This window comes from Apis mellifera, linkage group LG3, assembly GCF_003254395.2.
Source record: "Apis mellifera strain DH4 linkage group LG3, Amel_HAv3.1, whole genome shotgun sequence".
Taxonomy (NCBI): Eukaryota; Metazoa; Arthropoda; class Insecta; order Hymenoptera; family Apidae; genus Apis; species Apis mellifera.
In genome coordinates, this window is record NC_037640.1 from 4,315,200 (window position 1) to 4,330,369 (window position 15,170).

At 22.8% G+C, this 15,170-nt stretch overlaps 3 protein-coding genes across 10 annotated transcripts; 1 reads left to right on the forward strand and 2 right to left on the reverse strand.

Moving 5' to 3' along the window:
- The first annotated feature begins 391 nt into the window (after positions 1 to 391).
- LOC413376 (E3 ubiquitin-protein ligase TRIM37) lies at positions 392 to 6,289 on the forward strand. 5 transcript variants are annotated; one of them, XM_026439607.1, is made up of 17 exons: positions 392 to 734; positions 1,133 to 1,398; positions 1,502 to 1,712; positions 1,795 to 2,111; positions 2,201 to 2,410; positions 2,468 to 2,647; positions 2,712 to 2,826; positions 2,892 to 3,082; positions 3,162 to 3,504; positions 3,635 to 3,749; positions 3,893 to 3,958; positions 4,329 to 4,431; positions 4,511 to 4,971; positions 5,051 to 5,243; positions 5,312 to 5,481; positions 5,564 to 5,630; positions 5,724 to 6,289. In XM_026439607.1, the coding sequence occupies exons 1-17, from the start codon at positions 666 to 668 to the stop codon at positions 5,746 to 5,748; spliced, it is 3,102 nt and encodes a 1,033-aa protein (XP_026295392.1). In that variant the 5' UTR covers positions 392 to 665; the 3' UTR covers positions 5,749 to 6,289. The 5 variants fall into 5 exon arrangements, with proteins under 5 accessions (XP_026295392.1, XP_026295393.1, XP_026295394.1 ...); XM_026439608.1 differs by having other exon boundaries at positions 5,054 to 5,243; XM_026439609.1 differs by having other exon boundaries at positions 3,165 to 3,504.
- LOC413498 (F-box only protein 21) lies at positions 6,281 to 10,660 on the reverse strand. 2 transcript variants are annotated; one of them, XM_016911196.2, is made up of 10 exons: positions 10,422 to 10,660; positions 9,612 to 9,793; positions 8,968 to 9,240; positions 8,463 to 8,898; positions 8,238 to 8,368; positions 7,916 to 8,066; positions 7,624 to 7,839; positions 7,457 to 7,546; positions 7,146 to 7,374; positions 6,814 to 7,052 (listed from the first exon to the last, which is right to left on the reverse strand). In XM_016911196.2, the coding sequence occupies exons 2-10, from the start codon at positions 9,776 to 9,778 to the stop codon at positions 6,862 to 6,864; spliced, it is 1,884 nt and encodes a 627-aa protein (XP_016766685.1). In that variant the 5' UTR covers positions 9,779 to 9,793; positions 10,422 to 10,660; the 3' UTR covers positions 6,814 to 6,861. The 2 variants fall into 2 exon arrangements, with proteins under 2 accessions (XP_396942.4, XP_016766685.1); XM_396942.7 differs by lacking the exon at positions 10,422 to 10,660 and having other exon boundaries at positions 6,281 to 7,052; positions 9,612 to 10,077.
- Positions 10,661 to 11,003: 343 nt separating this feature from the next.
- Positions 11,004 to 15,167, reverse strand: LOC413948 (tektin-1). 3 transcript variants are annotated; one of them, XM_006559721.3, is made up of 7 exons: positions 15,061 to 15,167; positions 12,993 to 13,147; positions 12,600 to 12,890; positions 11,992 to 12,264; positions 11,692 to 11,914; positions 11,314 to 11,532; positions 11,004 to 11,226 (listed from the first exon to the last, which is right to left on the reverse strand). In XM_006559721.3, the coding sequence occupies exons 2-7, from the start codon at positions 13,073 to 13,075 to the stop codon at positions 11,089 to 11,091; spliced, it is 1,227 nt and encodes a 408-aa protein (XP_006559784.1). In that variant the 5' UTR covers positions 13,076 to 13,147; positions 15,061 to 15,167; the 3' UTR covers positions 11,004 to 11,088. The 3 variants fall into 3 exon arrangements, with proteins under 3 accessions (XP_006559784.1, XP_397385.2, XP_006559783.1); XM_397385.6 differs by having other exon boundaries at positions 12,993 to 13,199; positions 15,061 to 15,158; XM_006559720.3 differs by lacking the exon at positions 15,061 to 15,167 and adding an exon at positions 13,449 to 13,556 and having other exon boundaries at positions 12,993 to 13,199.
- Positions 15,168 to 15,170: the final 3 nt, after the last annotated feature.

Below are 15,170 nucleotides of genomic sequence, written 5' to 3' on the forward strand. Positions count from 1 at the left end.
TTCATTTGTTAATTGAAATTTAAATTCAATATAAATGCATTATTTATATATTTTATCTATTTTTTATTAAAAATTTTAATACGTTATTAACATAAAAATAATTATATTGATAAAAATATTTTTGTTTATTTTTTTTATAAATTTTTTTTTAATATTGAATGTATGTATTGATATTTTTTTTTTAAATAATCAAATTTTAAAAAAAATTATGTATTAAATATAAAAATAATCCTTGATATATCATATAAATCATATTTTATATATATTTTATGTATTACATGCATAAAAAGTTTTAAAAATATTCACTAACAAATTTTATATTCGTTTAAATAATCCAAAAAGAAATTTAACAGAATTAGATGTTTCCTACACTGCTTACCATTAGACTTACAGATTACTTTACTTCATGGCGAATCAAGATTCATAACAATATCGAATTCTTCTCGACAAATTTTTAAAAGTACTTGAAAAGCATTTTGTGTATGTTGGATTAATTAATAAGCAACGATAATTAATGATGAATACATTTTGGAAATAACATTTTGTTAAATCAGTTAAATAGTTAAATAATACCGCTCAAGATGAAATGTCGGAAATGTGCATAACTTTTAAAGCTAGTAATACATACATCGATCAATAACACTTAATTAATTTTTCATTAATAAATGACTGACAGAATGGCTAGTAGAGAAACATCAATTAATTCAAAAAACTCGGATGATCATAGTGTAGAGGTTTGTAAATTTGCAATGTAATGTTCTAAATTTTTGTAATTGTTTTTAACAATGTGTACTTTAAATTGTATACTTTTTTTTATTAAATGAAATTATAAAAGTAATGAAATATAATATTTTAATTCGATATATCAAATTTAATATTTTAATCTATAATATATAAAAAAAAATTATTTAAAACTTAAAATATACCATACCTACTACAAATTTGAATTACAAATTTAAAAATATATTAACTGATTATTAGATTGCATATAATATTATAATTATTAATTGTACAATATTATTATATATATATATATATATTATAAATTAATATAATATATACATATATATTATAAATTAATATATACATAATTATTATATCATATATATATAAATTTAAATTTTTATTTTAGACATTAGCAGAAGTCTTCAGGTGTTTTATTTGTATGGAAAAATTGACAGATGCACATCTTTGTCCTCATTGCAGTAAATTATGTTGCTACACATGTATCAGAAGATGGTTAACAGAACAACGTTCTCAATGTCCTCATTGTAGAGCTTCCTTACTTTTACATGAATTAGTAAATTGTAGATGGGTTGAAGAAGTAACACAACAACTTGACACACTTCAAGCTGTTGGTATTTCAAATTCTAGGCACGATGATTCCAGTAGAGATAGGTATATTTTATTTATAATATAAAAATATATAATATATAAAAATATTTAAACTTATGTTTATTTTAATTATTACTAATACTACTGTCTATGTTTTTTTAAATAGGTGTACTGTGCACCGTGAGAAACTGTCTGTTTATTGCTGGACTTGTCGTAGATGTATATGTCACCAATGTGCTCTTTGGGGTGGCACTCATTCAGGACATACTTTTAAACCATTAGAAGAAGTTTATGAACAACATGTTACACAAATAAAAGCAGAAGTAGGTCAATTAAAAAGAAGATTGATGGAGTTAATAAGCCTTGTTCAAGAAGTAGTATGTGTGGATTTTAAATAAAATATTAAATATTTTAAGGAAATAATCAAAATATTATTTTATATTTTTTATTTTTTATTAGGAACGAAATGTAGAATCTGTAAGAGCTGCAAAAGATGAAAGAGTTAGAGAAATCAGAAATGCAGTAGAATTAATGATAGCACGTTTAGATTCTCAATTAAAAGCTAAATTATTAACGTTAATGAGTCAGAAAAACTCTTTGACACTAGAAACAGAACAATTAGAAGCATTATTACAAGAAGTAGAGCATCAATTACACACTTGTACTCGTTCTGAACTTATAATTAAAAGTGCAGATCTTTCGCGAATGATACATCAAGTACGAAAGAAACCAATGACTAGTTTTGTTACTGCTCCTGTTCCAGCAGATTTTCATAGGTATTTGATTTTTGATATATTTTTAGTTATAAAAAAAATATTTAATAATTTTATATCTCTTATAATAATTATAATTATAATTATTTTAGCGAAATTGTTCCCGGATATGATAGCGCTACATTTGCAATGCAAAATTTTACACAATTACAATTAAAAGCAGATCCAGTATATTCTGCACCTTTACATGTTAATGGATTATGTTGGAGATTAAAAGTATATCCTGATGGAAACGGTGTTGTACGCGGAAATTATTTATCTGTTTTTCTAGAACTAAGTGCTGGTTTGCCAGAGACATCAAAGTATGTAGGAGTGATTTTATTTTTAATCATATTTTATTCAAAAATAATTTTTTTCAGATATGAATATAGAGTAGAAATGATTCATCAAGGATCTCGTGATACAAGTAAGAATATTGTTCGAGAATTTGCTTCTGATTTCGAAATTGGTGAATGCTGGGGGTACAATAGATTTTTCAGACTAGATTTGCTTGCAACTGAAGGATATTTAAATACCGAATTGGATACTCTTATATTGCGGTATGTTTTATTTTCACTGATATGTAATAATAATATTCAAGTATAATGTAAAAATAAATAATAGGTTTCAAGTACGTCCACCAACGTTTTATCAGCGTTGTCGAGATCAACAATGGTATATCAGTCAATTACTTACAGTTCAAAATCAATATGCTACACAAATTAATGAATTAAAAGAGGTAATATGCGAATTTAAAATATTTCATTATATATTATATTCATATATAAATCATTTTTTTTATAGAGATTAGCAATTGAAATATCACGAAATGCTATGGCAGTAACCCGAGTACCTAGTGGAGCAACTTTATGTGGATCAACATCAAATGTGACACCTATGATTATGCAACAACAATCACAAACTGCTGGTGATTCATTAGTTAATTCCAATTCTACTCGTTCGGGTGAAACATATCAAAATAGCACATCCACAAGGTAAAATAATTTTTTTTTCGAAATGATATTTTTAAGAAAAAAAAAATTTTAAAATTCAAACCTTATATGTAATTTTTAGTAGATCAGTACAAAATGTACTTCCTGGTGGAAGTAACAGTGATGTTTTATCTGGAGATCAATTAATGCCTATGTGTGAATTAGGAGAACCTTCAAATATGCGTCCTCTTGGTTCTTCTTCGACGTTATCTTCTATTTCATCAAAAACAAGTTTAAAACAACATAGAGTAAATAACTTAAGCGTTGTTGAAGCTGAACCACCTAATATGCATAGTACGAATGATAATTCTGTGGGAGATTGTCCAGCTACAAGTGCTCATTCTCCACCTCCTTCATATTCTTCACCAACAGTTAATCAACAACAACTGAATCTTTTGTCTAGTAGCAGCAGTAGTGATAGTGGAGTAAGATATTTAAATTAATAAATTAAAATTAATATAATTATATTTATGGATTTTAATTTTGATTGATTTATTTATTTATTTATACTGATAATTTATGTTTTACTTTATTTATTACTATAATTTATTTCAGGAATTAAGTGAACATGATATATATTTGGATGAATGTGAACATAATGAACCACATCTAACACTTTTAGATGACAATTCTAACGATGAAAATGATGTAGATGATGAAACAATGTCAGGTATGACATAAATCATTTATTATTATTTTATTAAATGTAATAATTTATAATATTAAATTATCCAAATAAACTAACATTCCTTTTTATATTATTTTATCATAAATTGTATATACATAATGTAATACAATAATATACTGAATTAGGTACAAGTTCAAACAGAGGTTCTATAGATAATGTGCAGAGACAACGAGAAAACAAGTTAGATAAAGGTGTTGAAAATGAAAAGCCCACGAATGAGAAACCAGATGAAGATTTTATGAAAGAAAATCCCACTTCCCATACTCCTAATCATTTTCAAGCAGTTTTATAAGAAATTATCTGTCTTTTTTCAAATTAATCTCCGTCCTTTTATGTTTCATTTTATAACGAAAAATAAATATTCCTATATATGTACTATAATATTCAAGTTGACAGAAACTTGATCTTAATTTATTTATATTGCTTGTGTTATCTTATATGAAATAATTTTTATAAATATCGTACCGTAATTTTGAGTTATTTATAATGTTTTTTAGTTACATCATAATTAATATATTTATTAATTAATGAAATATGTTTGTGATATTGTCGTATTTGCAGGAGAAAATGACGTAGAAGTTGCCGAATCATTATCAGCATGGATTCAGAATAAACAACGTACAAAACAACAGAATAATCGAGAAAGTACAGGAGATATTTGGAGGTATATTATTGAAAATAAAATTTTGCTATGATTATAATTTATAAAATTAATAATTTTAATATAATTTTATTATAAATAGATTAGGAGGTACTGATAGTTTAGAAGATGAGATTATGTTGCAATTATTTGAGATGCAAGATCGAAATTCTGCTTGGACTTCATTATGTTTTAATCAACATGTAGATGATACTTGTGATTCAAGAACATCTTTAATTGCTATACAACATCATAATTCTAATCCTTTACAACCAGAACATGATTCAACATGTAATGAACAATTTGCTGATAAACGTTCTACATGTCCTTCACATCTTTGTCAACCTCAAATGATATGTAGTGGTAGATCAAAATTAAGTCAATTACCTAATATTTGTCAGCAAGAAATTTCTGGATTAATAGCTTGTGGAAGTCAAACAAGATCTGAACCTGCAACTCGTTCAAATTCAATAGACTGTGAAAAAGAACTTCCAAAGATATCTATGGTTAATAAAGTTAATCACGAAGTAGAAATATCTAGATCTGATTTGATAGTGCCAAATGGTAAATAAAATTAAAAATTTATATAAATTATTTATATATATATGTATTCATATTTATCATATGAAGTATACTTTTTCAGTAGTACTGGATAGTAATAAAATAGTATCAAAACATTTATTATCACGACGACAATCTTCGCCATCATCGTCTACTAATGTTAGTATTATAAATAATGAAAATAGCAAAATATTTGAATTTGAACAATTGTTGGAAACTATTCAATTATCTCCAATATCTCAAAAAGATACTGCCAGTTGTTTCAATAAATTAAGGTATCAATTTTTTCTAATTATTTAAAAAAAAAATGTGTGCACTTTTAATATTTAAAAATTATTTATAGAAAAAATATTCCATTAGAAGGAAAATCTAATGGTTGCGTCACTGCCAGTATAAAATCTACTGCACTTTCTTTAGGACATGATGTTTCATTATCGTCCACAAGCAGCACAGATGCTATTCCGAGTTCCAATAATTATAGTTGGGCACCTGCATTATATCAACATAAACACGGTAAAATTATTTTTAAAGATATAATATAAAATAGCTAAATATAATAAAAACCATAAATCATTAAAATAAGCTTTTATTCTAGGTCAGAAAAATATTTTAGAGGCTACTGCATCATCTAATGATACTTCCAATAAATGTACCGCGGAAAAGTAAATATAATTTCCTATTTCATTAATGAAATATCTATATAATTTTATATATATAATATTTAAAAATATAAAATTATATTACTATTATTACAGATCATTAGAAGAAACTAATTCGTGAAATTAAATTTGAGCTGTATCTGTGACATTTAACACTATAAATATTCTGTGATTTTTTTTTATTTACATATATACAATGTGTTAATATTATTAAAATGATAAGTAATAAGAATTAGAGACTTGATATTTGAATATTTTAACAATAGTGGTAAGTGTAATATTTTATTATAAAGATGATATTTTTTGTACTAAATATTGTAAAAAAATATTGCATGTTTATTTTATTGACTATGTCAATACTGCTTAAATCTTAATTGGATATTAGTATTACAATATTTATTTTTTTTTCAGTTTAAAAAATATATAAAAAAAAAATATTATGTATATAAAATATATTCAATTCTAAGTAAACTTATATTCAATTATTAATATATTGTATAATATCAAAATACTCAATATGTTTATCTCTGCAATTGGTTATGGTATTATAAATATTATAAGAACAAATTTTATATTATTTTTATGTGATTGCTTGTAAATATACATAAAACGAGCACAGCCCATGACAGTAAAATAAAATAAAGAACATTAAATATAATTCATTACTATAGTATCTACTATATACTGTTAAATCTTATTATAAGTACATAAATTAACTTTTAATAACAATATTATCATTCTAATGGAATCAAAATATAAATTAATTACTGTTTGCAGTTCAGGCTTTGGTGTTTATTACATTTGCATGATATTTATATAATAAAAATGTCATTAAAACATAAAACATTTCTCACTCTTATTATACATATATTCATACACACCTATTATCACATATAAATCGAGTTAAAAACCAGAAGATATTATTTATCTGAGCTGCCAACAGTATTTTAAATAATAGAAAATTATATGTGATACACAATTTGTACAAATTTTGTTTCATTTCATGTATCATTCGTTGCTTTTTATAATTTTTTTTAAACAAAAATTTATTAAAAATTGTTTAAAAAAATTCATGATAAACTGTATCACAAATAAAAAATTTTTTTTAAATTTTCTTTTATGAAAATATTTTAAATATTATTTTTTTTAATATTATGCGCGGGATACATAATAAGGAAAAAATAACTATTTTATCATACTATTATCTTGTATTCCAATTAAGGAATATAAATTGTTAAGTAGTATTATATGTTATTCCATTTTGCATATATTCAACAATTAATTCATTGCAAACTTTTTCATCTTCCGGATATTCTTTTGCTTTTTCTTCATTTGGTATATAATGTGCACCACTGAACTTATAAAAATATCTGCCAATTGCATGATGATTTATCCATTCTGGATTAGGAGCCAGTAATAAATTTTCTAATAATAAATTTATATATTAACAATATTTTGTTTTTTTATAAATAAAAATAAAAATATATAAATAAAAAACAAAGTAACAAATAATTTTACCTTGAGCTGCATATTGACATGAACCATCATCTACAAATATTTTATAAAATGGTTGATCTGCACCTTCTTCTAATCCATCTACATTCATTTCATTCATCCATTCTGTAGATGCCATACAACGGACATCCCATCCTGTTATTACACATAAATATCCATATATTTTATGTTTCATTATCAATCCTATTGCATATTTTACACTTGGAATTCTTTTCTTTGGTTTTATTTCTTCCTGAATAAAGTATAAAGAATAAATATTATAAATTATAAATTTTTATAAATTTTTATTATTTGAAAATTTTAACAAACATTACCTTAGGTTGTAATCTTTTTTGACATTTTTGGAGTGTTTTAAAAGTCTGTGAAATCATATTTGCTTGTCCTCTTGACATTAACTCCAAATCCTATAAATTTTAATAAGACTTTGATACAAAAATAAATTTAATCCTTCATAAAGTATATTATCAATTTTATAAAATACCTTTTGCATATTTTCTAATATTTTTACTAATTCAGTCAAATCCATATGTTGCGACATATATATTCGTCCTAATTGTAAAACTGTGTTTGTGTCATTGGGTTGTATCATATAACGAAGTTCAAGTGCAGAACGTAATCTTGCAGTTCTATGAGTACCATTTATATGAGTATGTTGTCTGGCAGCTATTTCTAAATTATTTGCCATTCTTGTCACTACCTATTAAAAATTATTTCTATTATAAATTGAAAGAATAGTATATAACAATGAATTTTAATTCAAAAAAACTATCAACCTCTACAGCAGTTGCTTCTTCATGAACATTATATTTTTCTATTGGACATCTTGAAACACCTCCAATTCTAGGACAATTTTTTTTAGTTAGAAATTGACCACCATTGAAGACATCAATATAATAATTTTCAGTATCCTTAAATTCTGGTGCGCTACAATGAAACATAGAAATATTTAAAGTAAATTTAATTAAATTAATGAAATTTAATATCATAATTATTAACAACAATTAAGATTCTATAAGGATTTTTGTTTTTAGAAAAAACTTAAAATACATATTATTTATTATCTATGAATCACATTAATAATATTTAAAAACTTACTATGTTTCTTTCCATCGTAATAAAAAATGAGATGGAAAACTAACAGGCTCACAGCGTATACCAAGTCTTCGAGCAACACTTTCAAATACTATTGCTAAAGTTATAGGAATTCCGCGTCTACGTTCTAAAACCTAATAAAAAAATTTTATATACATTCAAATATAATTTCATATATAAAATAATTCGTTATTTTTTTATCTTTTATAATGTTTATTCATAACTTACGCGATCTATGAACGAATTTTCTGATGAATAATACATTTCACTATTTCCATAAAATCCTAATTTTTCAAATAATACTTTACATAATGCATCTGTTACTTGTCTTGTTTCTGAAATATTCCACTGATTGTCATCAATAATATTATTTTTCCAAAAGATAAATCTCTCTGTTGGAATTGAAAATATAGAATGATTTGGATGTTGTTCTTTGAGTAAATCTTTTGTTTGTTCTGCAATATTATCTAATATTGATGATATTGTTGGATATGATACATGTCTTTCTGGCTGACTCCATTGTGCTACAATAGTTGCACCACGTTCTAAAGTTTGTTGTTTTGATGGTAAAGATATGAACTTTTGCCATTCACCTTTCAAATGAGTTTGTTTCAAATATCGAATAACTTTAAGAGCATAATATCTATGTGTTAAATTGCTTACTCTAGAAATATTAATGTTATTAAATAATAATAAATTCTAAGAAAAAAATATATTTGATATTGATACTTACATAGCAGGACATTTAATCAATGTTGTAAGTTCATCTATTAAAAAATAATAAGCTAAAGGATGAGCACCTTCTTTTGGACAAAATAGAAAATCAAATTCTTTAAATTCAGAATTGGATAATTCTTGTTTTTTATGGTGTTTATTAGACATAGAAGATAAAAGATAAAGTAATATAGTCCTACTATTCAAACTAATTTTTACTTCTTCTTTCCAGTTTATCATCTGATGCTCTAGTTCTTTACTTGTTTGATATACTTCTTTTAAAAGTGGCCATCTATTATTACAAAAAAATTAAATTAAATTAGATCAAATAAAAATACTTGTAAAAATTATTTTAATTTCATTTAAAAGATTTTGTATCTTGTTATAATTAAAAAGAATAATATTTTTTTGTTAAAATAATCTGTATATATCTTTATAATGTTTTAAATAAATATAACTTGTAAATCTATTTTTTAAATTAAAATAACAATTTCATTTATTTTGTCTAATATAAAGAAAAATTCAGTTTTGATTTAAAATCATTATAAATTTCATAGTAAAAATAAATAAAAAAACAATTATTTTCCAATTAAAATTAAGTATATATATAATTTGTTTGATTTTTTATTGCAATAATTTTTCAATATTCAAATTGATAAATACCTTTGAAAAAATTTAGTCTTCCAAAGTTTATTATTTTCATTGACAATTTTGTATAAACTTTTACACGTTGAACTAAAATTAATGACATCCGAAAAGTCAAGTAATTTATCTTCCAAAATATACACGATTATCTCTCCAGGTAACGAGATTATTGCGTCACTTGCCATGTCTTGTTATTCTGCCTTATAATATATGGCTAACTTTATTTCTTTCGTTCAAAAATTCGTAAGATATTTTTACATTTTCTAATATCATAATAACAATTTTAACTTTAAAAATCCATGCAATCGAAAGTTATATATATGTAAAATTATATTTTATGAGTTACTTCGACCGCCATTATGATTTTATTCACAATTCATCCAATGAGAAGAGTTTCTTGTCCTTCATGATGACGTCATATATATCTTACTTATATATCTTATATATCTTGTTACCATTTTTACCGACATCTGAATAATTTTATTTAATTGCACAGATTTTCTAAATTTTAGGCTAGATTTATATTACAATAAGATTATCTAAGAAATTTTTTGTTTTATTCATTCTATAGCATAGATAATTATTATATCAATTTGCAGATATTAATATTACTAGATATCGGTAAAAATGGTAGTATAAATAAAGACATATATCAGAAGATTATAGATGAAAACCATAAATTCTTCTCATTGAATTATTAAAGAAACTGTCAAAACTATGACGATTGAAATAATCGGTAAAATATTGTAATATTTTCACATTTAATCCATTTGATATATTTTTTAATTTCAGATTCTTAAAATTAAAATTTTTATTTTTGAACTTTACTTGACAAATGTCAGAAGATATAAATATATCACAAATTTTTGATTCAAAAAAATAAATTAATTCAACATGTAATTAAACTGATCCTCTATATATAAAATATTATATAAAATTAAACGAAACACATTCTATATGTATATTTGTCATTTCACTGCCTCGAAATTAAGAACTTTTGTCAAGAACACTCAAATTAACACTTTTAGAAAAATACGCGGCCGACCAGGAAAACCGCACTGAAATGTTGTTTCTAGATAGATAAAACACTACTATAAAAATAATAGCAATACTCAACTTGACAACCAGTCAGTATGAATCATAAGTATTAGCCAATAGGAATAAAATTCTCTTCTAAACTAAATATGAACTTCCAATAGTAATATTTTATTGAAGCACAATCTACAAACTAATGAAAAGTATATGTATATATTACATATATCATAAATACGTATTTGTCTGAGATTAATACAAAATACAATTTCAAATATCATATTAAATTATATAATGTTTTTGTTTCTAATGATATATTCAATTAGTTTTTTTTTATATATACGAAAATTGTAATATAATTTTAATTTTTATATTTTTAATTTGCATAAAAAATACTGTTATTATTTTTTTATATTTTATCATATAAAAATTTTAATGATGTTATTTAATATTTGAATTAATTTCAATATACATGGTAGAACATACTTTGACGAAGCGTCATACAATCGACTTCATCAATTTTTAATGTATTTGTTTTAACATTAATATCTTCTTCAATTTGAATTTGCGTTTTCAATAAATAACGCAATGATGCTTGAGCCTGAAAGAATAAATATAATTATTACCATATATATTACATATGAAATTAAATGATCACATAATAAATTAGAAAATGTAAAATATAAACCTCAAACATAGTTGCTTGCAATTTAGACATAACATCGCGTAAATCATATACTTCTTTTACAAGATTATTTTCGACTAGATCTCGTGTAAGTTCTAATCCTGGTCTTTGACAACGATTACCGAGTCTCGTATGAGCCAAAGCTAAGAAACATTCCTTTTCTGCAATTGATTTTTCTATCCGCGTAATATTCTCCTTCATTTCTTCTGCTTGTCGCATTATCTGCATATATATAAAATATATAAATATATAAAATAAATTTTTTTATTGACTTGTATTCGAATTAATAAATATATTATAATATTTATAATGTTCGTATTTATATAATGTGGGCTATTTTTATAATTTTTAATTAAAAATCTGATTATACTATATACACACCTCAGAATGCTGTAATTCTAATTTTGTTTTTGCTTCCTTGGTTTCTTCAATACGGTGTCTGAAAGCTTCATTAGTAGCATTTTTTTGTTCATTTAGATCATCGATTGCTTGTTTTATAATTGTATCGATATAACAACGCAAAGTTATAGCACAATTTATTTCTTTCGAAGCTATCATGATATTGTTATTAGTTTGCATTTCCCATTCATTCAATTCGATAGTTCTTAATGAATAAAAATAAATTTTAATAAATCAGATATATTTAAGAAATTAAGATGAATAAAAAAAAATGATACTTACGATGGATCAAGTCGTGAACTGCCATGATAAATACTTAAATTTAAACTAGTTTCTTTTAATGTTAAATTATGTTTATCAATACGTAAATTATTTTCTTTATCCTCAAGTTCGTGATCCATATAATAAAGTGTCGCTTTTAATCGACGTATTTGTTCCTGAGTTTGTTCTAAAGTTCGAACTAATAAATTTTCGACACCCCTAATTACTTCGCATTCTTTTATCAATTCTTTTTCAACATCATCATGAACTAAATCAATTCCTAATCTTTGTTCTCTATATATATTAAAATAACAATAAAAATACTATTTATTAAATTTTGTAGTTCAAGTCTTATAAAAAATTTAAAATATTTTTATGGTTAAGATACAAATTATATCTCTATTCTTAATAAAATTAAGAAAATCATATTATTTGATTTATTTGAAAATCTACTTAAATTAATGAAAATAGACATACTTTTCTTTAACAATTTCACATGCATAATAAATTGCATAATAAATCATCAATTATTATATCACCAATTATATTAATTTATATTTTTAATGTTATTTTGAAAAATTTTTGCTGGACATTCATTTATTCTTTTTTTTATATTTATTAAATCTTACCTAAAAACGAGACACTTTTCGCAAATAATAAGAGCACTTTTCCTTATAGATGATAAAGCATCCATAATACGTTCTTTATATATCGATAAAGTATCAATTTCAAGGATAACTTCTTTCCTTATACGTAATAGTTCTTTTTTACGGAATTCTATATCTCCAATTTTTTCTTTAAGTCTATGATCTGTTTCTTCTTTATTATTTTTTACTGTTTCAGAACTCAATTCACAAATACGTTGAGATTCATTAAGTAATCGATCTGCTAACTCTTGCTGCGCTTCCGAACATCGATACCTAATAAATACTTTTTATATTCAATTATTTTGTCTTTTTTATTGTTTAAAACTAAATGAAAGAATAAATGTGATATTATTGTTTATCATTGAATATTCATACCTATGACGATTATTTAGATGCCACTGATATAAAGTAAACTTCAACGGAGGTGGAGGAACTAATTCAAGTGGACGATTGTTCATTTTATTTTTCAATTTCGAAAATACGTGCAAAGGAATAACGTTTTATTAAAGCGACGGGTTCACAGGTTTGATCTATATATGAATGAATCAATTCAAGTTTCTATAGAAACGTTTAATATTTAACCTATAAATTAATTTTTTTAATTTTATAATTTATAATGAAATTATATATTAAGTATTGCATTGCAATACAAATAAATTATTTTTACATGAAATAATATGTTTCTTATTAATGATTAAATAATCTATTTCTTAATTTACATAAACAAAAAATTATTTAAATACCAACTATAAATAAGACGTAGAATATATCTTCATTTTATAAAACTTCATATCCCACGTTTTTAATTATCCTTGAATTGAATTATCTTACCATTTTCATGTTATACGTGACGTTTGTTGGTCGTTATTGACGTTTATTTAATATAAGCGAAATTTCGAAAGCCTATCACATTTAATTTGATTGAAACTTTGAAGATAGCTTCATGAAAACAATGTTTAAAAAAAAATTTTGGCGATTTAAAAATTATGATTTAAAAATTAAAATTAAAAATTAAAATATTGCAAATATATTTTACCATTTAGTATCATTTTCAATGTTACCGACAGTACATAGAATTATAATGGAATTCAATATATCCGAATAAATTAATTTAAATTTATCTTTATTAATTTTCTACATATGTATATGTTATATCATCTATATATTATTGATAAAATAAAGCTTCTCTAATTTTTATCTTAAATCATAAACACAAATATAAATACAAATCATATATACAATCAATTCATTTCCATATCTTCATAGAGAAATCCTTTGGATCTATTTGAAAATGAAATATAAAACAATCCTGCGATTGAAATTATGATGAAATTACAATGATAAATATTAAATATAATGTTGATATTGTTATTATTATAACTTTGATTGTTATAATTTCGGAATTGAATGCAAATAAAAAATATAAAACATAGAGTTTAAGTATAGCATAGTATAAATATTTCAAATTTCAATAATCTTAAAAGAATTTTACGAAATTTTTATAATGACAAATATACAATTCAGTTTATTTTAATGTAATTTTATGCTATATTATATCGATAACGAAGAGATATTATATTAAAATGTTTTTTGCAAAATTTGAATTGCTAAAAATTTTATTTTTAAAATGAAATACTATGTAAAATTTCAATTAAATCATGATAAATTTTCAGAAATAGAATAGAAAAATTTCACTTTAAAAAATAGATATAATAAAATATAATATAATATATAATATATATATTTATTATTATTAGTAGTTGTTTTTAATATAAATTATAATTAATAATTATATGTATATATAATACATATATATTACTAAAAACTAATATTATAATTTACTTTAAAAATACTTTAAAAATATTATAAAATAAAAATGAAATGAAATTTTTCTGTATTATTGAAATTAACTTTTTTTTGAAAAGTGATAGTAAATTAATAAAAATATATTATCATTGTGCAAAATCATGATTTTTTGTACAAATTTTATAGTGTAAGTGAATTCATCAAAAGAATTAAAAATCTGAAATCAAAATTTATGATTCAAAATTTTCAGATAGGTTAGGTTTTAATATAGATATTTTAATATCTTTATTAATTATAATCTACAGTTATATTAATGATTTTTGAATTGATATCTATTATTATAATTTTATTTTTAATCTTATTTGTATGATAATTAATTAAAAATAAAGGAAATATAATAAAGATCCTCCATTAAAAAACATGTTAATTATTATTGTGTTTATTCCTCTTCTCAATAAATTTATAATTTTAAAATCTATAAAATAAATTATTATAAATTGAATGCATAATAATATTTTCGATTAAAATTTTTTAAAGAAATAATATAAAATATATAAATTTAAAGAAATATCATAAGAAATATATAAGTAATCATTCTTAAATGAAATGTCTAATTTTAAAATAAATCTGCACTTACATGTATTAATTTTTAATGTTTTGTTTTTCTTTTAATTGATATGATAAGATGACATTATCTATCTTTCTTAATTTATTTTATTCAATTTACGTCAGATGGACATACAATAT